Consider the following 22,974-nt stretch of genomic DNA (forward strand, 5'->3'; position numbering starts at 1 on the left):
AACACACGCACAGAGCCGACATACACATAAAGACGTCACAGGCACAGAGACGACACGCACACGGAGACGACAAAGACACAGAGACGAAACACACATAGAGACGACACACACTCAGTGTCGACACACGCACAGAGACTACAGACACAGAGACGACACACACATACAGACGATACACACAAAGAGACGACACAAACACAGAAACGACAGGCACACAGAGACAACACACATACAGAGACGACACACACACAGAGACAGCATACACACACTAGCCGACATACACATAAAGACGACACACGCACAGAGACGACACGCACACAGAGACGACAAACACACAGAGACGAAACACACATAGAGACGACACACACTCAGAGTCAACAGACAAACAGAGACTACAGACACAGAACGACACACACACAGAGACGACACACACACAGAGACGACACACACACAGAGAAGACACAAACACAAGAAGACACGCGCACAGACACGACACACACACAAAGAGGCACAAACACAGAGACGACACACACAGAGATGACACACACATAGAGACGACACACGTACAGACCTGAAACACACACAGAGACGACAAACACACAGAAACGACACAAACACAGAGACGACAAATACACAGAGACGGCAAACACACAAAAACGACACACACACAGAGACGAAAAGCACACAGAGACGACAGACACACAAAAACGACACACACACACACACACAGAGACGACACACACACAAAGACGACACACACAGAGAGACGACACACACATATAAACAACGTACAAACAGAGAAGACACACACACAAAGACGACACACACACAGAGATAACACACACAAAGAGACGACACACACACAGCGACCACACAAACACAGAGACGACACACACACATACACAGACGACACATACAGAGACGAGACAAACACAGAGACAACACACACACATAGACGACACACACACAGAGACGACACACACAATGAGACGACACACACAAAGAGACGTTACATACGCAAAGACGACACACACACAGAGACGACAAACACTCAGACACGACACACACACAGAGACGAAACACACACAGAGACGACACACACACAAACAGAGACGACACAAACACAGAAACGACACACAAACAGAGATGACACACAAACAGAGACGACACGCACACATTGAGACGACACACAAACACATTCGATACACATACACAGAGACGACACACACACAGAGACGACACACACACAGACCGAACACACAGAGAGACAACACACAAAGACGATACACACACAGAGACGACATACACACAGGGACGACACTAACACACAGACTACACACACACAAACAGAGACGACACAAACACAGAAACGACACACAAATAGAGACGACACACACACAGAGACGAAACACACACAGAGACGACACACACACAAACAGAGACGACACAAACACAGAAACGACACACAAACAGAGAGACAACACACACACACACAGACGAAAAACACACAGAGACGACACACACACAAACAGAGACGACACAAACAGAGAAACGACACAAACAGAGAAACAACACACACACACAGGCGACACACACACAGAGACGACACACACACAAAGAGAGACGACACAAACATAGACACGACACACAAACAGAGACGACACACAAACAGAGACAACACACACACATTGAGACGACACACACACATACGATACAAATACACAGAGACGACACACACAGAGAGACGGAACACAAAGAGAGACGACACACAGAGACGATACACACACAGAGACGAAATACATACAGGGACGAAACACACAAAGACGACACATACACATAGACAGCACACCCAAAGAGACTACACACACTCAGAGAGACGAAATACACAGATACGACACACACAAAAACACGACTAACACAGAGACGACACATACACAGAGACGACAGACACACAGAGACGTCACACACACAGAGACGATACATACACAGAGACGACACACACAGAGAGACGACACACACACAGAGACGACACACACAAAGACGACACATACACAGAGACGAAACACACACAGAGACTAAACACACACAGAGATGACACACACAGAGACGATGCACACACAGAGACGACACACACACAGAGACGGAACACACAGAGAGACGACACACAGAGACGATACACACACAGAGACGACATACATATAGGGACGACACACACACAGACGACACAAACACATAGACAACACACACACAGAGACGACAGACCCTCAGAGAGACAAAATACACAGATACGACACAAAAAAAGAGACGAAAAACACAGAGACTACACATACACAAAGACGACACACACAAAGAGACGACACACGCACAGAGACAAGACCTACACAGAGACGACACCACAGAGAGACGAAACACACACAGATACGACACACTCAAAGACGACACACACACAGAGACGAAACACACACAGAGACTAAACACACACAGGGACGAAACACACACACGAGATGACACACACATAGAGACGACACACACACAGAGATGAAAAACACACAGAGACGACACACACAAAGAGAGGACACAAGCACAGTGACGACACACATAGAGACGACACACAAATAGAGACGAAACACACACAGAGTCGACACACACACAGAGACGACACAAACACAGAGACGACACACACACAGAGACGACACACATACAGGGGCGACACACACACAGAGACACAACACACACAAATAGACGACACTCACAGAGACGACACACACAGAGAGACGACACACACACAGAGACGACACACACACAGAAACGATACACACACAGAGGCTACACGCACAAACAGACGACGCACACACAGAGACGACACACACACACACAGAGACAAAACACACACAGAGACGACACACACGCAGAGACTACACACACAGAGAGACGACAAACAAACAGAAACAAATCAAACACAGAGACGACACACACACAGAGCCGATACACACACACACTTCCTGACTCTTCCACCGAGGATAACAAGCTGTTACCGCCGACTTTTTTGCCACATCCGATACAGACGTTGTTAAAGTGCAGCGTTCTGATCTGTTTGAAGGAGGATCAAGGGATGATACAAAAACCATGGTGCAGCAGAGGCAAACGACACAGTCAAGTAGCAATACTACCTCTTCGCTTGACTCAAGCTTCGCGCTCTTTTCTGACTTTGGTTTCACAGTGATCCTTAAAGAAAAAAAACAACTATCTTCGGGAGAAATGGATTTATTTTTCTAAGTGAAAGATTTAAGCCAGTGAACCAAGCTGAACTTCCGACTTCAATACAGAGACAAAAGGGGAGTGAAGTTACTCGTCGACTTAACATCTGGCTTATTGCTCGATATCCTTTTCCTATGGCAAGCCATCGCCAAGAGCACGAGGGAAATTTGGTGCAGTATTTGTGTCACGATGAGGGCCTTCGATAGCGGTGGAGGGTGGTCGGATTTGTCGGGGAGTAGTGGAGGGGGCCATTTAATGGGTCGGCTCGTCTTAAAACCTCTGAAGGACCACTAAAAACTGATTGGAAGAGATTATGCACTTATACGCCATGCCGAGTCACAGTTTCACATGCATTGTCATGATAGAGCTACTGCACTATTAACTTCGTTCAAGCAAGGCAGTCAAGATGTCAGGAATGGTTTGCACTGCGAAGGACTAAAACAAATACACCAGAACCGTGAACTCATCTCAAGCATTGTAGAAACACTTACACTTTGTGGGGTGAAGAATTTTCCCCTTGGCGGCCACCGGAACAATTGTAAACTTGATAGCCAATGCCCTAATGAAGTCGCAGTAGAAAATGTTAGAAATTTTCGTCATCTACTTCAGTATCTTGTTCTTGGGGGTGATTTATGGCTTCAATGACTTCTAAGTACTGCACCTGAAAACGTAAAATATACTAGTAAGGAGATCCAAAATAAACTAATCGGGACGATTGGAGAACTTATCAAGTCTCAAGTAGTCAGAAAGGTAAACACCGTAAAAGTTCGGTGTCTCCTTGCTGACGAATCCACCGATAGAGAGACAAGGCAACTCATAGTAGTTGTTTGTCGTTATGTATACAAATCGGAAAAGGGTCACGTAATCCGAGAAGATCCTGTTGCCATAGTCGACGCCTTTCAAACCTTATCGGGGCTCTTTGCAGATAAAGAGGCCAACACCAGCCAAAACAATGAAGACAGACTTTACAGCAAAAGACTCAGCGAGCTAATTTTATATGAAGGCATCAAATCGAGCTTACTCATGACAAAGTACGTCGGCCAAGGTGATGACAAAGCCACTATCATTTCAAGCTTGGTAAATGACGTTGCTGGTGTAATAAAGCGTCAAAATCCCCTAGCTGATTATTTTTATTGTGTGAGCCATGCCACCAGTCTTTAATGCTCGAAGATAGTTTTCGTCCTAATTCTACGGAATTTTCAAGATGTCGTACAAGAAACAATCTCTCATTGCGGTTCGAGTGCCAAGCAGCTTCTGAAGAAACATCTGATGTCAGATAATGCTAAAGCCGAGGCCCTTTTTAGTCTTTGCACCACAAGATTTGTACACATGCGTGAGGCAATTTGCTGGTTTTTGGATTCCTTCTCGTCGTTTATTTTTAATCAGCAGAAGATGCAAGGTTGGTAGGACCCGAAGGCAAGCAGGAAAACAAGTGTACTACGTTCCAGCATTGAGAAATCAGACACATTGATCGGACTGGTTTGTTTGAATTTTTTTTCGGCTGTTACGAAACCATTGTCAGAGTCACTTCAACAAAAGGACGGTGATCTTGTCAGAGCTTTATGACTCATTAGCAATGTAAAAGTAACATTAAAGGAAATGCGAGCCGATGCAGAAACCGTGCTCCGGTCTTTATACGGAAGTCGACAATATGGCGGAAGAAATTGATGTTGCCATGAAAGTTGTCCAACCACAAATAGCCTCGCGCTCTGTCTACCGAAGAGTAGTACCAAATATGGATCGAGGATACTACTATGGGATGGCGTCATTCATCCAGGCCCCGTATGTCATGCTACGTGATTTCACGAAAATATTTGGCTTCCATTTTGCTAATGCCGCAAAACTGTCATTGTTAATGCCAGCAACTGTTCATGGCAAGAATTTGGACGATCTCAAGAAAGGCTATAAGAATTACAAAGACCTCCTCAGTGGTACCCAGACCTACTTGAAAATGGACTTATTTCCTGAACTTTTTAACTGAAATAGTTTCCTTCATAATGTTGGGAGTAATTAACCTATTACTTAGGAAGGGTGGTGAATCTTAGCATAGGGATGGGGACGTTATGACACCAAATGGGGTACGTTTCAATGGTCCAAGTTTTTCCCAGAAGTGATCGTATCGAAATAAAGGTCCTAGAAAATTGGCAGGGGGCTCATTCGTTCAAAAATAAAAAACTTTAAGTTCCTTTTAAGTGTCGAAACATCCGTGTTAAATATCTTTTAAAAAATACGAATATGGGATTATTCATACGATTAACAAGTTTGGATACGTTTAAATGACTCATGAGCAGCCAGGCCACAATCAGTGAGGGTAGCGCCCTCGTGACACCTTCTCTTTAAAGGATTAATATGGTGGAAGGAGACCAGTGGACTTGGAATCTTTTTTATTTTTAATTTTAAATTCTTTTTCCATATGGAAAAAATTAATCCCATGATAATCCTCATCCATAAAATATAATTCAAATAAAATTCTCAAATTTGGAAAATCATAATTTCCACAGGAGGGCTATTTTTCGTGGGGGGAAGTATTTTCCTGGGGTTAAACCCTAGAACAGTCCAACTGGTCTGACTAAAGCGATATTGACACATCAACATTACATAAATCTGAAGCTTGGGCGACATTTACGCCCTTAGTCGATGCCCCCCAAGATTTGGCTCTAGATCCACCGCTGACAGGGCGTAAAAGGATAAGCAAGTAAGGTAATAGTAGAGTTAGCTTAGGGGCAAAACTTATAAGTCTGGATTATTTTTCACTGGCTCATTTTTATTTTTAAAGCTGGCTTATTTTGGCGTGTTTTTCAAAGAACCTGTTTTTTTTCAGAATTTGGCAATATTGCTGCAAGGGGAAGAAAGCAAGATAAGCAACAAAAATATAATTCAGCCTAGGCTATAAACATGATTAAACTCTTTACCTTAAAAAACCAAAGGAAAGAAGGAGATTTATCAGGAAGGCCGATTCAAAAGAAAGCTTCAGCTGCTCATTTAAGAATTCAAAAAGGTAGGCAAGTCCTATGTAGCCTAGGTAAAATTGGAGATATAAGATTTCAATTAGGTCTAGCCTCGGCAAAATTCTTATTTAAGGGTTTTTTAACTACCTTGGAAACTAGTAGGGTTAGATGAATGGAAATTTCAGAAGCTGCATTATACCCTAGAAAGATATCACTTTAGTATTGCCACTTTCCAGAAAGAAACCCTAGATTAGACTATGGTAAAAAACCAATATTCAACTTGAGAGTTTAAAATTTGACAATGTGGAAGATGGTTAGAATAATTTCAAAAAACTGTGAAGTTGTTGGTTTTGTCTCAGGGAAGAAAGTTAAGACTGTAGATAGGGATGTTATTGAAAAGCTTTATTTTTAATTCAGAGGAGAAGAAACATTGGGAAATTTTTATCAAATCATATTATTGACTTAAAAATAAAGTGAATATACCACTCAATGCCTTTTTTTATGGGTATGAGTTAGGAATAAAGTGAATACACCATTTGATGCCTTTTTTATGCTGATTATGAATATTACCTTAAATTGCAGCTTGGAGCAAATTTAAGGATTTTCCATATAATAATCAGGTAAAATTCTACTTTAGTTACTTTTGGCTATCTTGGAAAGGAGTTGGGTTAGGAAAATGAAACTTTCAGGGATGGATGTACATGCTAAGGTTTGTCCCGGGAAGGTACTTTGAAGTACCCCCCTCCACTCATCCCCCCCTCTATATAATGGTAAATTACTGCACATTACTAGTTGTTTTTAACTCATATTTCATCCTATATTACTATCATAAATATAAATCACTGCTTACCTTACACAACTTCTGCTTTTAACCTTGTTCATTAAAATATATTCCAAAATCCTATTTAAATCCTAAGCCATTTAATTTTCAAACCATGCTGACTTTCTTTATGGTATATGAAACCCGGTTAGTTGTGATGTCACACTTGCCTTATCAGACACCCTTACCCTTAAGGGTAGCAGGCACATGCCAAACGACTCTGTTGATAAGACCATTTAAACTGTATTATTTAGGGAAAGGATTTCACAAGAGAGATCAGTAAAAATAACCTAATCCTTTTTAGAGGACAAATTATGTCATAGGAAGATGTTTAGGAAGCATTAATAGATAAAGTGCTAAAAACATCAGAATCGACTTCAGAGGACACGTTATATCACGGAAAGAGGTTTTTAAAATCCCCCTTCCACCCAAACTCAAAATTTACAAAATTTTACTTTAGAAGATTTTAAATATTTATAAAGCACTAATAGATAGAGCGCTACAAGTTTCAGAATTGACTTCAGAGGACACGTTATATCACGGGAAGAGGGTTTTAAAATCCCCCTTCCCCCCTAACTCAAAATTTTCCAAAATTTTAATTTAAAAGCTTTTTAAATATTTCTAAAGCTCTAATAGATAGAGTGCTAAAAACATCAGAATCGACTTCAGAGGACACGTTATATCACGGGAAGTGGTTTTTAAAATCCCCCTTCCACCCAAACTCAAAATTTTCCAAAATTATACTTTAGAAGGTTTTTAAATATTTCTAAAGCGCTAAGAGATTGAGCGCTAAAAACATCAGAATCGACTTCAGAGGACACGTTATATCACGGGAAGAGGTTTTGAAAATCCCCCTTCCTCCCAAACTCAAAATTTTCCAAAAAGCTACTTTAGAAGCTTTTAAAATATTTCTAAAGCACTAATAGATAGAGTAATAAAAACATCAGAATCGACTTCAGAGGACACGGGATATCACGGGAAGAGGTTTTGAAAATCCCCCTTACTCCCAAACTCAAAATTTTATTTTATAAGATTTTTAAATATTTCTAAATCACTAATAGATAGAGTGCTAAAAACATCAGAATCGACTTCAGAGGACACGTTATATCACGGGAAGAGGCTTTTAAAATCCCCTTCCCCCCAAACTCAAAATTTTCTAAAATTCTACTTTAGGAGCTTTTTAAATATTTCTAAAGCGCTAAGACATAGAGCGCTACAAACATCAGAATCAACTTTAGAGGACAATGTATGTTACGGGAAGATGTTTTTTATGTCATTGGAAGATGTTTTTGAAATACCCAGTACCCATTGAAATTTTGACAAAACAACATTTTACCTTAATTTTCAGTTATCAGTTTCTTTTTCTCTGGCTATAGTTCTGAAAATGCAATTTCAGTTATTTGAGTAGAATTTTAAGCCATATCAATGTTTTATTTCCAAACTTTAGGAAATGTATTTGCATATATTTAAAACCTTATAAGTTGGGATTGAGAAAAATTTTGAAGCTGAAAACAATTTTGTTGTACTTCATTTAAACAGAAGATCTATTTTGCAAGGTTCCGTTGCTATAACTCACAAATTTTTAAAGGTTACTCAAATTTTTAGAAATCCCCATTCCCTTTCATCCCCTTCCCCCTACATACTCTAAAATCTGGTTGATAATTTTAAATTTGAAACGCCTTATTTTCCCCGGGGGTATTTTTTTGGGGGGTGGGGGGATTTTCCGTGAGGGTATTTCTCGTGGGGAGGGGGGTATTTTCTGCGGGAAGTATTTTCCGGGGGATTTTCCGGCGGGTATTCGCCAAGAACCACAAATTTGATGGTATGAGTTTTATTAAAATCTTTTACTTTTAGGGGTTGTTTCCCTTTTACGAAACTCAGACAAATTTGTTACACAGGCAATTTATCAACCAGATTTTAGAGTATTATTCCGGTGCAACACGTTGCAACGAAATGGTCAGCTTAGATTAGTATAAGCAGGGGCACCGCGAGCAGGTTGCTGACCACCGCCCCCACCCACCCCCTCCCCCGCTATCAAATCTCCTTTCAACTAACCTTCGCACCCTCGAAAGAAAATTTTTATATAAGTTCCAGCATTTTTTACATATTTTAAATTGCGGATGTAAAAAAGAAAAGCAAAATTTTTCAACATTATAGGATTAAGCTATTTGAATATGTTTTATGTGGTTACCCAACTCAAAATGTTAAGGGGTTTCCAAAAAAAATAATAAAAACGAATATAGATTATTTGGTACTTGTGCATTATAAATAGCCCACCACTATAGACTGTACAATGAAACCAGACAAACGGGTATTTGTTAGACAAATGGATCGCAAAGCGTGATTTCTTATTGCGTTTACAATATTTAAACTGTGGTTTTTTTGGGTTTAGGGAGGGAAAAAGGTACCTGGGTTAGGTTACGTATTTAATATATGCTCTGATTTCCCCCCCACCCCCGAAAGGGCAAATATATAGCCCAAATTTGTTTCTAAACTATTATATTTTCATCCTATTTTATTTTATTTCATTACCAGTAATCAAACTTAACTTCTTTCGTGTACAGTGGTGGATTATTTATAATGCACAAGTACCGAATAATCTATAGTCAAATATTTACTTCTGCCCCCTCTCCCTATTTACACTTTAATAACGTCTCGTAGCTTCAAGAATGAAGATTGCTACACTAAACTATTTGGACAAAAACATTTGAATTGCTTTAAGAACAAATGGGGTTAGATACTGTAAATTGCCAAATTTTCTGTTACAACGTTTTAAACATTAATTAGTAAATAATACCCATAAAAAACAAATTGGTTGGGGTTATAAAGCTCCAATATATGTTTCATGAAATGGTGCATTCTCAAGGAGATTGAATTTTTTTTTTTGAAATAGTGCTCTGCCAGATATCATTCCATATGTTCTTCTCTTCTGCCATATTTGGGTATATTGTCTCGAACGTCATGCCAGTGTCTTACGATGTTTTGTGTGTGAGCACCTGTTGCAGGGTCAGCAAAATTTATGCTGTGGTTGACGTGTAAATGCTGATAGCCCTGGCTAGCCAGGCAATTGTAGGCCCTCCAACAGTCACTGATAATTGTTGTCCCTGGCAAGATTTGGTTTTGGATAATTCCCAACAATGTGGCACTACTTCTATCCAGCACATAAACCATGAATGAATTACCAGTTCCTTGCTCTATTCCACCAAATACCCATTTACCCTTGACAATCCGACCACTATTATATTTACGCTTCCCAAAATGGGCTTCATCTATCTCAACAATGACTCCTTCTCCTCCCAAAGGAGCGAAGTTTGAATGACATATGTACATACAAACCTCTCTGCAGAACGGGCTCCAATCCACAAAGGTTTGTTTACAACAAGTAACATTGTTGATCATGAAATCCTTCCTTGGAGGCGGTATTTGAAGTCAAATCCTCAAAAAACAGAAATTTTCTAGCTCAGAAAGGTGTGAACGAGCCATCCATATTTTGTCATAGATCGATTTTGAAAAATTACACTTAACCTGAGAATATTCACGGCCACCTCGGATAGGTATAAGCCTAGACTTCTGGCAACGGAACAAATTTCTATATTTTACACAAATCTGGCCACAAATATCGCAATTCCTGCTTCTCAATAACATGCAATGGTTTTAATACAACTCTAAGACTGCCTCAACAGTAAAAAATTGAACGATACCACCACAGAAATTTATTTCACAAAAGTTGCAAGACATATCTCAATAATTGTCATTTACAGACTGAAGCTGTAACTCGTAATATCTATTGCGGCTTTAATTAATTGTTTCATTGTTAAAAGGCGGGAATAGTTGAACAAACATAACAGTGAATTGGGTTATGAATATATTGGAAAGATAGGTCAACTTAGTATGGGTTTTTCCTGCATTTGAAATAGTCGCTTCTTAACAGATGTAAATATCCTCGTCGATTCTGATGTTTTTAGCACTCTATCTATTAGTGCTTTATAAATATTTAAAAAGCTTCTAAAGTAGATTTTTGGAAAATTTTGAGTTTGGGGGGAAGGGGGATTTTCAAAACCTCTTCCCGTGATATCACGTGTCCTCTGAAGTTGATTCTGATGTTTTTAGCACTATATCTATTACAGCTTTAGAAATATTTAGAAAGCTACTAAAGTAGAATTTTTGAAATTTTTGAGTTAGGGGTGAAGGGGGATTGTAAAACCCTCTTCCTGTGATATAAAGTGTCCTCTGAAGTCGATTCTGATGTTTTTAGCACTCTATGTCTTAGCGCTTTAGAAATATTTAGAAAGCTTCTAAAGTATAATTTTTGAAAATTTTGAGTTTGGGAGGAAGGGGGATTTTAAAAACAACATCCCGTGAAATAACGTGTCCACTGAAGTCGATTCTCATGTTTTTAGCACTCAATGTCTTAGAGCTTTAGAAATATTTAAAAAGCTACTAAAGCAGAATTTTAGAAAATTTTGAGATTGGGGGGAAGGGGGATTTAAAAAACCTCTTCCCGTGATATAACGTGTCCTCTGATGTCGATTCTGATGTTTTTATCACTCTATGTCTTAGCGCTTTAGAAATATTTAAAAAGCTTCTAAAGTATAATTTTTGAAAATTTTGAGTTTGGGTGGAAGGGGGATTTTAAAAACAACTTCCCGTGATATAACGTGTCCTCTGAAGTCGATTCTGATGTTTTTAGCACTCTATGTCTTAGCGCTTTAGAACTATTGAAAAAAGCTTCGAAAGTAAAATTTTGGAAATTTTTGAGTTTGGGGGGAAGGGGGATTTTAAAAACCTCTTCCCATAACATAATTTTTCCTCTGAAGTCGATTCCGATATTTCTAGCGCTCTATGTCTTAGCGCTTTAGAAATATTAAAAAAAACTTCTAAAGTAGAATTTTGGAAAATTTTGAGTTTGGGGGGAAGGAGGATTTTCAAAACCTCTTCCCGTAGAGTGCTTTGAAAATCCTCCTTGAAGGAGGATTTTCAAAACCTCTTCCCGTAGCACTCTATGTTTTAGCGCGTGAGAAATATTAAAATAGATCCTAAAGTATAATTTTAGAAAATTTTGAGTTTGGGGCGACGGGGGAGTTTATAAACCTCTTCACATGATATACCGTGTCCTCTGAAGTTGATTCTGAAGGGGGTAGTACTATAGGTATTAGAACTTTAGACATATTTAAAAAAGCTTATAAAGTATAATTTTTGAAAATTTTGAGTTTGGGGGGAAGGGGGATTTTAAAAACCTCTCCCCGTGATATAACGTGTCCTCTGAAGTCGATTCTGAAACTTGTAGCGCTCTATCTATTGGTGCTTTAGAAATATTTAAAAAAAGCTTCTAAAGTAGAATTTTGGAAAATTTTGAGTTTGGGGGGAAGGGGGATTTTAAAAACCTCTTCCCGTGATATAACTTGTCCTCTGAATTCGATTCTGATGTTTTTAGCACTCTATCTATTAGTGCTTTAGAAATATTTTAAAAGCTTCTAAAGTAGATTTTTGGAAAATTTTGAGTTTGGGGGGAAGGGGGATTTTCAAAACATCTTCCCATAACATAATTTTTCCTCTGAAGTCGATTCCGATATTTCTAGCGCTCTATGTCTTAGTGCTTTAGAAATATTTAAAAACCTTCTAAAGTAGAATTTTTGAAAATTTTGAGTTTGGGGGGAAGGAGGATTTTCAAAACCTCTTCCCGTAGAGTGCTTTGAAAATCCTCCTTGAAGGAGGATTTTCAAAACCTCTTCCCGTAGCACTCTATGTTTTAGCGCTTTAGAAATATTTAAAAAGCTCCTAAAGTAGAATTTTAGAAAATTTTGAGTTTGGGAAGAAGGGGGTTTTAAAAACCTCTTCCCGTGATATAACGTGTCCTCTGAAGTCGATTCTGAGTTTTTTAGAACTCTATGTCTTAGCGCTTTAGAAATATTTAAAAAAGCTTCTAAAGTAGAATTTTGGAAAATTTTGAGTTTGGGGGGAAGGGGGATTTTAAAAACCTCTTCCCGTGATATAACGTGTCCTCTGAAGTCGATTCTGAATCTTTTAGCTCTCTATGTCTTAGAGCTTTAGAAATATTTAAAAAACATACTAAAGTAAAATTTTGGTAATTTTTGAGTTTGGGGGGAAGGGGGATTTTCAAAACCACTTCCCGTGATATAAAGTGTCCTCTGAAGTCGATTCTGATGATTTTAGGACTCTATCTCTTAGATCTTTAGAACTATTGAAAAAATCTTCGAAAGTATAATTTTGGAAAGTTTTGAGTGTGGGGGAACGGGGGATTTTAAAAACCTCTTCCCGTGATATAACGTGTCCTCTGAAGTCGATTCTGATGTTTTTAGCACTCTATGTCTTAGCGCTTTAGAAATATTTAAAAAGCTTCTAAAGTAGAATTTTGGAAAATTTTTAGTTTGGGAGGAAGAGGGATTTTCAAAACCACTTCCCGTGATATAACGTGTCCTCTGAAGTCGATTCTGATTTCTGATGTTTTTAGCACTCTATCTATTAGAGTTTTAGAAATATATAAAAAGATTGTAAAATATAATTTTGGTAAATTTTGAGTTTGGGTGGAAGGGGGATTTTAAAACCCTCTTCCCGTGATATAACGTGTCCTCTGAAGTCAATTCTGAAACTTGTAGCGCTCCATCTTTTAGTGCTTTAGAAATATTTAAAAGATTCTAAATTAAAATTTTGGAAATTTTGAGTTTGGGGGGAAGGGGGATTTTAAAAACCTCTTCCCGTGATATAACGTGTCCTCTGAAGTCGATTCTGATGTTTTTAGCACTCTATCTATTAATGCTTCCTAAACATCTTCCTCTGACATAATTTGTCCTCTAAAAAGGATTAGGTTATTTTTACTGATCTCTCTTGTGAAATCCTTTCCCTAATTAATACAGTTTAAATGGTCTTATCAACAGAGTCGTTTGGCATGTGCCTGCTACCCTTAAGGGTAAGGGTGTCTGATAAGGCAAGTGTGACATCACAACTAACTGGGTTTCATATACCATAAAGAAAGTCAGCATGGTTTGAAAATTAAATGGCTTAGGATTTAAATAGGATTTTGGAATATATTTTAATGAACAAGGTTAAAAGCAGAAGTTGTGTAAGGTAAGCAGTGATTTATATTTATGATAGTAATATAGGATGAAATATGAGTTAAAAACAACTAATAATGTGCAGTAATTTACCATTATATAGAGGGGGGGATGATTGGAGGTGGGTACTTCAAAGTACCGTCCCGGGACAAACCTTAGCATGTACATCCATCCCTGAAAGTTTCATTTTCCTAACCCAACTCCTTTCCAAGATAGCCAAAAGTAACTAAAGTAGAATTTTACCAATAATCATTTCTATTGGAAATGAATTTCAGCCCCCCCCCTATATATGCCAATTCAGGGTATATATTTCTACCTTAGGGGGGGGGGTGGGGTGGGGGTAAAGTTTAAATTTACCTCCCATTTACATCAGAAATAAAATTTGTCCCCACCCCGCTAATGTAGAAATATATACCCTGAATTGGTATATAGGGGGGGCTGAAATTCATTTCCAATAGAAATGATTATTATATTTGTAATCAGCCTAAAAAAGGTATCAAGTGGTATATTCACTTTATTCCTAACTCAATAATATGATTTGTTAGAAATTTACCTTTTTATGCTCTTTCCAGATTTAATAATCATTTTTGTCAGAAATTTTTTTTACCCCCACCCCTACATCTCAATTCCGTGTAGGCCTATATATTTATACATTCGGAGGGTGGGGTAAGTCATAAACTTAGCCTACCTACCATTTAAATCATAAATAAAATTTGCCCCCCCCCCCCATTGTGCAAACATATATCAGGAATTGGTATATATAGGGGTGGAGGTAAAATTCATTTGTGACAAAAGTGATTAACATAGCCTATTTGGAAAGAGCATAAAAAAAAAGCATTGAGTGGTATATTCACTTTATTTGTAAGTCAATAATATGATTTGGTAAAAATTTACTGAAATGTCATTAGGGCCATTCTTTTATTCTTCTTTGTGCTAAGATCTTACATCTTTTCACAAAGAACACTTAAAAGTGAAATCTTAGCACTAAGATCTTATAGTGTTCTTTTGCAAATGTCTTTCACCATCCTGCTCTGATCAGCAGTCTATGAATAATGACAAGTAATTCATCAGAGTTCTACCATCATTGTTCTATATGGCAGAAAGATGGTGTACTTCACACTTTTTTCTAATATCAGTGGGCTGTAAGATCCTAGAACAAAAATAAAAGAAAAGAACAGAAATCTTTGCAGAAAGATGTAAGATCTTAGTGCAAAAGAACAGGCCTATTATCTGAGTTAATAGAGAGGAGTTAATGCTGAGTTAACATAGAGTAAAAAACCAGTATCCAATTATGAACAAATAAACTTTCAAATGGGGATAAATCCATTTATTTAGACAGTGAAAAAACAGGTACAAAAGTCCAGATATTTTGGTCACATATACAGCATCCATCTTCAGTAGAAATACTAAAATAATAAAATTGAAACTAGCATATTTATATGAAATAAAATAAATAACTTTTTGTGTCATTCACAAAATAATGAACTTTTGGGTTATTTTCAGAGAGAGTTCATTCAAAGTTCTTGATGTAAATTTTTCTTCTTTAATCTTGCCCAAATGTAGAACAAACTTCCAATGAAAGTGGTAAAGCCTTCTGTGTTGTAGCAGTAAAACCTTTGTAGCAATGAATAGCTAAAAATTCAAGCTAAGCTATGTATCAATATGGTTATTAGCCTATTAAAATAATTGAAGATCAAACACTTGAAATTATAAGTTTATTGACTTACCTACAGGCAGGGGCATCCCAAGGGGGTGGGGGCAGGCAGGGGCATGCTGCCCCTCCAATAGTTTTAGTATTTGGTAAAATTTTTCCCAAAGGCAGAAATTTTGCAAAATTGCCCAAAATGTAGCAAAATTCTTGATTTCTGCAGAAAATTTGGTAGAAATCAGGTATCAATTCATATAAAATTTACAAAGATTCCCCCCCCCCCAATGAAATGAGTCTTAGGACACCCCTGCCTACAGGGACCTCTTTTTGTAAATACCTATTATCCTATTTTGATGTATATATCCTTTTAGTGTTTCAGTTTTATTCACATATTAACAGAGAGCTGATTTTCTTCTGATTCTAGAAATGTAACTGTTTTTGCTTAGTATTTATTCTATAAATCATAAATATTAAATATAATTCTTCTTTTCAATTGCTTTTCAAAATGGAGACCACATTTTTAATATATGCTGACAAATTATTGGTAAAAATTTGACCAGGAAGGCAGGGTTCTTTTTACTGCCCTCACATTGCATCATACTGTAGTAAAAAAGGGGGGGGGTACTGGTGCATTATGCAGGCATTACTATGTACTATATGTGGAATGTCAAACAGGAGAGACAGGAGGTTAAAATGGTTTATGAACAAAATAATAAGAATTACAAGTTACAATTATGCCCCTTTATATTGACATGCAAACTGACTTTTTGCTTACATTGCAGTACACAACACCTTCAATATTGTCCAATATGCTTCTCATACAAGTATAGAGTCATGGTGTGTCCATTTTTGCACTCTTTTTTTGTCTCAGGCAATAACCCCTTATCCTGTAAAAATTCAACTGCCTCTTTTTCTGTCTTGGGCAAGTCTCAAATTGTAATTTTAACATTCATATTAGATCAATTCCACTCTAACAACTGTTTTGGTACCAGGTATCTGTTTCTCTTGTTTGACTGTAGCATTTCCTGTTTGATATTCCACATACAGTATATAGCAGTGCCTGCATAATGCACCAGTTGATTGAGAAGATGCAAGAGTTCCACCAAAAAGCATACATTGCATTCATGGACTTTAAGGCTGCCTTTGAATCTGTTGATTGCTGTTCACTTTGGCCGATAATAAGAACTATGGGTCTACCCAAGAAATATTGCTCACTTTTTAAAAAGCTGTATGAGGGTTTAGAAAGCTGCGTGCAAGTTAATGGAAGACGCAGTCCCACATTCTCAGTGAAGACTGGCATCTGGCAAGGTTGTGCTGCTGCTCCCAAGCTTTTCAACTGCATCATAGACCATGTTATGACCAGCACAACAAATTGCCTTCAGTTTGGAGACTGGCTACTCTCTGATGCTGACTTTGCCAACAACATAGCGCTAGTTGTGAGCACTGTCAAAAAGGTCACCAAAGCTCTCCAGGTGTTCTCAGAAGAAGCTTCAAAAGTTGGACTGAAGATCAACTGGCAGAAAACCAAAGTTATGCTCCTTGAGCCCCCCACGTCCCATTCCACTGTAAAGGAAGTCAACATTGGAAGTAACTGAGTAGATGTGGTTGAAGACTTCACTTACCTGGGATCTGTTCTGTCAAACAGTGGCTTGATCACAAAAGAGCTTACATCTCGAATTGCCAAAGCTTCAGCATTTGTTGGGAGGCTTAGCAGCATCTGGAAAAAGCCAAACATAAGCTGCTTTACCAAAATGCACACTTACAATGTGTCAGTCAGCACTTTCCTGCTGTATGGAGCAGAGACGTGGCCAGCTGCAAAATCTATCCTCAGCACCGTTGATGTCACACAGACAAAACATCTCCAAAGAATCAAAAGACTTCACTGGACTGACTTTGTTAGCAACCAGACTCTCCTGTCATGTACCACTCAAACTCCTTTCTCAACACAGCTCGCCCAGTATACTGTTTGGTGGTACGGCTACCTCCTTTGCATGTCACGTGACGCCCCAGCATGGGTCTCATTCAACTTTGACCCCACCCTACACAGATGGAAGCATCCCAGAGGATGCCCACCCACTAGGTGGAAAGACAAAGCCAATGAATTCCTCACCCAAGCCCACATCCCGGTGGAAGAAGATGTGAGCCTGGCAAGCAATAGGTCAACTGGGAGGCGCCTAGTCTCATTGTTCTCTATGCCAAACCCTCAGCAGGAGCCTTAAGTCAAGCATAATGCACCAGTACCAAAAGGGGTGGTCCAAAAACCCATTGCTATTTTTTTTGGAATGCCAAAGAAAAGTTGTCTTTCCCAAAAAGAGATGTTTTACCCTAGAATCAATAGAGAGGAGATAGATCACACAAAAACAAAAGGAATGTAAAGAAAGTGGAGAAAGCAGCTAGACAGCATAATAGTAAAATATTGTACTGGCATGTTGATAAGTTGAGAGGGAGTAGTCAACTGAGCTTGTCCCAGTTAAAGACAGGAATGAGGCCACAATTAGTGACAAGGAAAGAGTTAAAGAGAGATTGGCAGAACATTTTGAGAATGTGCTAAACCAAGATACAGTTGCAGGAAAAGATGAAGAGGAAATGAAAAAGTTTGTGATACCTTCCATGTGAAGGAAGATCTGTTTTGTGAAGAAGAATTAGCAACATTACTAAAAAGGATAAAAGTACCAAAGACACCAAAAATGAAAACTAATTCTTTAAATTGGTCAAGTGGAAACTAACACAACCATACACGTCTTAAAAAAATTATGAAAAACCAGGAATTCAATTTTTAAGGAAAACAAGCTTTAATTTATGAATGTATTCTGGAAGCAAGTTGATAACAAATTTTTAAAATAACAAACATGTGTTACTAATCATCAGAAACTGAGCTCAAAAAATTAAATCAGTTTATAACCTTAGAAAGTGCTGCTTTATTGATTTTTCCGGTAAAATAGAAGTTGAGACCTAGTTCAGCAAAGCTCTTATCTTTGAAAAATAATTTTTAGCTACGCTTCTTGAAAAAAGCTTGGCTAGGTTAGGCCTATTATTGAGGTTACTAGAATTTTTGGCACTCCAGGGCCTTTTAACTATGAAGCAGTTTACAGGTAAACATTTTTGAGCTCTAAAAGAAAGTATCAAATTGTAGCATATTGCCAGTTTTGCAGAATCAATGACTTCCACTGATATGTCATGTAGGCTAAGGTAAGATACCCAGTAGGCTGTGTGATTTGCTTGAATATTTTAATATATACTAATTGTCCTCATATTTATTATATAATAGTTGTCTATACCCTTTATACTGTTTTGTTGTATTTCAAATACAAAACACTTTGATAAACAGCATCAATTAGTCTACTACCTTGCCATATGATAGCAAATTAGTTTCAGAACTGCTCAGAGAGGACAGGGCAACCAGGGTTGCTGCCCTGGGTGGCAATGCAGAGAGTTTGCCTGTTTTGATCAGATTTTTCACTTTGATTTGACACTTCTAGCCCTAGGAACAACTGTGACTGCATTTGAACAGTAGAGGGTATGTCATTCCAGGGGTGTGCATGTAACTGAACCACAAGCAACTGAACCCCTGTAACTGAACCACTGTGCAACTCAACCCCCATATAACCCAACCCCTTTGCAACTGAACCCTTGTGTAACTGAACCACCAGGCAACTGAACCCCAATTAACTAAACCCTCATACCTTAAATTACGTTAAATTGCTTTGTCCAGCAAAATAAGGAAAGATCCTGTAGAGTCGCTGGTCAGTGATGATGGGGAGTCACTGGTTTGGTGGCGTCCCACTCTGTTCTCCATGGTTTGGCGAACCAATTCTTGTCAATGGTAATCTTGAATGCATTGACAGAGGGAGTGGTGACAGCTGCATTGGGAAGACTCTTCCAGGGGCCCACCACTCTATTGGAGAAGTAGTGGTTGCGGAGTCTTCTGTGAGCTCTCTTCCTGAATAGCTTCTTACTATGCCCTCTTGTCCTGAATGATTTGTCAAGTTGTAAAGGACTCTGAGAAGAGGAATCAGCATGCAGTAGCTTGTAAGCCATAATGACATCGCCCCTCTGCCGTCTGTAGACGAGTGTTGGGAGCTGTAGTTTGTTCAGGCGGGATGGATAGTCGAGGTTCTTGCATCCATCGATAGCTTTGGTTGCGCGCCTTTGAACAGACTCTATTTTCTGTTGATCACTCTTATTCAGAGGCATGGCAACGCACATCCCAAACTCCAGCAAGGGTTACACGAGACCCTTGTACAGCTTCATCATGACTTTAGATGATCTGCTGCATACTGTATGCTTAATTATTCCAAGGGTCTTAGATGCTTTGGCAACTACTGTTTGAGTGTGTTTATTGAATTTTAATTCTTCATCAACGACTATTCCCAAATCTCTTTCAGCTACCAAGGAACCAATCGATTGTCTAGAGCCATCCCCCCCACTCATATGGTACTGCCACTTCTCATTCTTTTTCCTAAAATATACCGCCTTGCACTTCTGGATGTTAAACTCAAGCTTCCATTGGCAGGCCCAAAGGGAAAGTGCATCCAGGTCTTCCTGTATGGTGGCTCTAGTCGGTGACGACTCCAAGGGCCCAATAAGCTTTGAATCATCGGCATAGAAGCTCATCTTATTTTTTACAGTCTGTGCAGCATCATTAATGTAAATATTGACAAATTTTGGGCCCAATATCGTTCCCCGGGGCATGCCACTATCAACTGCAGCAACTTCTGAGAAAAACTCTTGCCTATTATCCCCAAACACTCTTAACTCTCTGCTTTCTTCCTGAGAGGAACTGCATAACCCATTCAACAACCTCCACATGTATCCTGGTAGCTAAAAGTTTAGCCTTCAAACAATGAAGGCAAACTTTGTCAAAAGCCTTTGCAAAGTCTAATAGAATCATATCAACAGGGATACCCTGGTCTAGCAGTTCGGTGACCCATTCATATGCGTCAATAAGATTTGTCTCAACTGAGCATCCAGATCTGAATCCATGTTGGCTATTGGTAAGTAGTTTATTGTCAATCAGGTGTTTCATAACAGCAGTGTTTGCAATTCCTTTGAGGATTTTACTGACTATCAAGGTGATGCTAATTGGTTGGGAATTTGCAGCAAAATTCTTATTTCCACCCTTGTGAACATGTTTGAAATTAGCATTTCTCCAATCTTGAGGGACTTGTTTCATATCAAGAGACTTCTGGAACAGTTTTGCTAGGGGGAGGGCAAGCTCTGCATGAGCCTCTTTTAAAGTTCGAGGGTGTACCCCATCAGGGCCAACTGACTTATTTGGGTTCAATCTTTTGAGCTGAGATTCAACATCCAAAGTGCTGATAGTAATAATTTGCATCGGTTTCTGAATATCATATTCCGGAATTTTAGGCAAGAGGTCATTATCTGGAGGTGTAAAAACTGACTTGAACTGCTGGTTCAGAGCTTCAGCTATATTTCCAGGGTTGCTTATGGTATTCCCATTAACTGAGAGTTTGGTTACTGAGTGTCTTCCGGGCTTTTGATTGGAGGCATACTTCCAAAATTTCTTCGGATTTGTTTTCGATGCTGAAGCTAAAGACTCCTCATACTTGCTAGTAACTTCTCTTGTAAGGTAGCGGACTTTGTTTCGTATTTGTTTGAATTTGTCATGATTAGCCTGCGTTGGGACGTCCTTGTACCTTCTCCAGAACTTCTTCTTCTTCCAGACTGCTAGTTTGATTTCTTGTGTGATGAAAGGGAGTGTTCTTGGTCTTTGTTTCTAAGTGGTTGTCGTTTGTTTTGTGATTGTCTCACTGAGGACCCTTTTCATCTGAAGCCAAGCTCCCTGTACATTATTCTTTTCGACAAAAGACCAGTCTTGGTTAGCCAAATCTTGCCTGACCTTGTTGTAATTTGTACAAACATGCTTTCTAAAATTATTTGACTGCAGGTACACCTTTAGTCGACAAGTTATGGCTATATGGTCGCTTGCACCAAAAGGTGGCTCTGAGTCTATACTTTGGATGCCTCCTCATCTTTGACAAATAGGAGATCTAAGAGAGATGGGTTCTGGCCCTCTCTGTACTTAGTCAGGAAATTGATTGTCTGGTACAATGAATGTTCTTGTAGGCATTCAAGGAGTGGGCCAATCTGGTCATCGTTATCTCCTGTAGCAGCATAACCACTAATCCATTGGATCTGAGGCAGGTTGAAGTCTCCAACAATTACAATACTATGGCAAGGACGACTCATCACCAAACTTATAGAATTTGCAATCGCGAGGTGAGAACTTTTCTGACAGGGAGAGCTTGGGCTTCTATAAATACAACCTATTATTAAGGGGTGACCCTTTAGCTCAATTTTTATCCAGACCTGCTCCACCCACGGCTCATACTGAGAACCAAGATTAAGGTCCCTACCTTCAGTGATGATTTGCTATACAGGACAATTCCCCTTCCTTCTGGTTTCGACAGATTTGAAATTATTCTGAATTCGGTAATCTCGATTTGCACATCAGTCAGTGGCACTGAAGTATACTTTGGTTTAACTTCAGTGAAGGCAAACACACTCACTTCAGGTCTTGCCAAAACTACAGCTTTTATTTCGTCCATTTTTGTGGTGATGCAATCCATGTTACTGTAAAGCATTAATAGTCCATCTTCATTTTCAATATGGGCATCACAAATATCACTAAATTCCGACTCACAAGATTCGAAAGTGGAACTATCCAAAGGTTCTCCGCTATGAGTACTTTATAATGCACTTGCAAACGATTCATCATTATTGATCTCAAATGTGGGGCTTGCGTTTGAATCACTCACACTAAAGTTTCTATGTACAGTACTATTTACATTGTTTTGACAGGCATCAACTCCTAGATCTCCATCACCTGCAACCCCAGCGTAGCTGGAGGCTGCTGGAAGTTTTTTGGGGCAATCTTGTTGCCTCATGTAACTAAACTCCCATGTAACTCAACCCCATTTAACTGAACCCCCATGTAATTAAACCCCATGTAACTGAGCCCCCATGCAACTGAACCACCATACAACTGAACCATTGTCCATCTGAACCACTGTGCAACTGTACCCTCATGTAACTGAACCATCATGCAACTGAACCACTGCACCAAAGCAGGTAATTAACCTTTTTCAAACCAAACAATAAACAACTACAAGGATAGAAAATACCACAAAATGAAAAGAACAAAATAAGCAAAGTGGTAAAAAAAAATAGGCTACAGTATGTAGACAGTGAGAGCTGCCCCCCCCCCAA

General features: G+C 38.9%; 1 protein-coding gene and 1 pseudogene across 1 annotated transcript in view; both read left to right on the forward strand.

The window, feature by feature from the left end:
- Positions 1 to 3,123: 3,123 nt before the first annotated feature.
- Positions 3,124 to 4,416, forward strand: LOC148954781 (uncharacterized; annotated as a pseudogene).
- Positions 4,417 to 6,094: 1,678 nt separating this feature from the next.
- Positions 6,095 to 22,974, forward strand: part of UbcE2M (NEDD8-conjugating enzyme UbcE2M) — a 113,586-nt gene continuing 96,706 nt past the window's right edge. Inside the window, exon 1 of the mRNA XM_089107926.1 lies at positions 6,095 to 6,253. Coding sequence (XP_088964052.1) covers positions 6,151 to 6,253 — 103 coding nt within the window. The 5' untranslated portion in view covers positions 6,095 to 6,150. The remainder of the gene's footprint in view (positions 6,254 to 22,974) is intronic.

This window comes from Artemia sp. Qi Xiang Cuo, chromosome 2 (assembly GCF_049724085.1).
Source record: "Artemia sp. Qi Xiang Cuo chromosome 2, ASM4972408v1, whole genome shotgun sequence".
Taxonomy (NCBI): Eukaryota; Metazoa; Arthropoda; class Branchiopoda; order Anostraca; family Artemiidae; genus Artemia; species Artemia sp. Qi Xiang Cuo.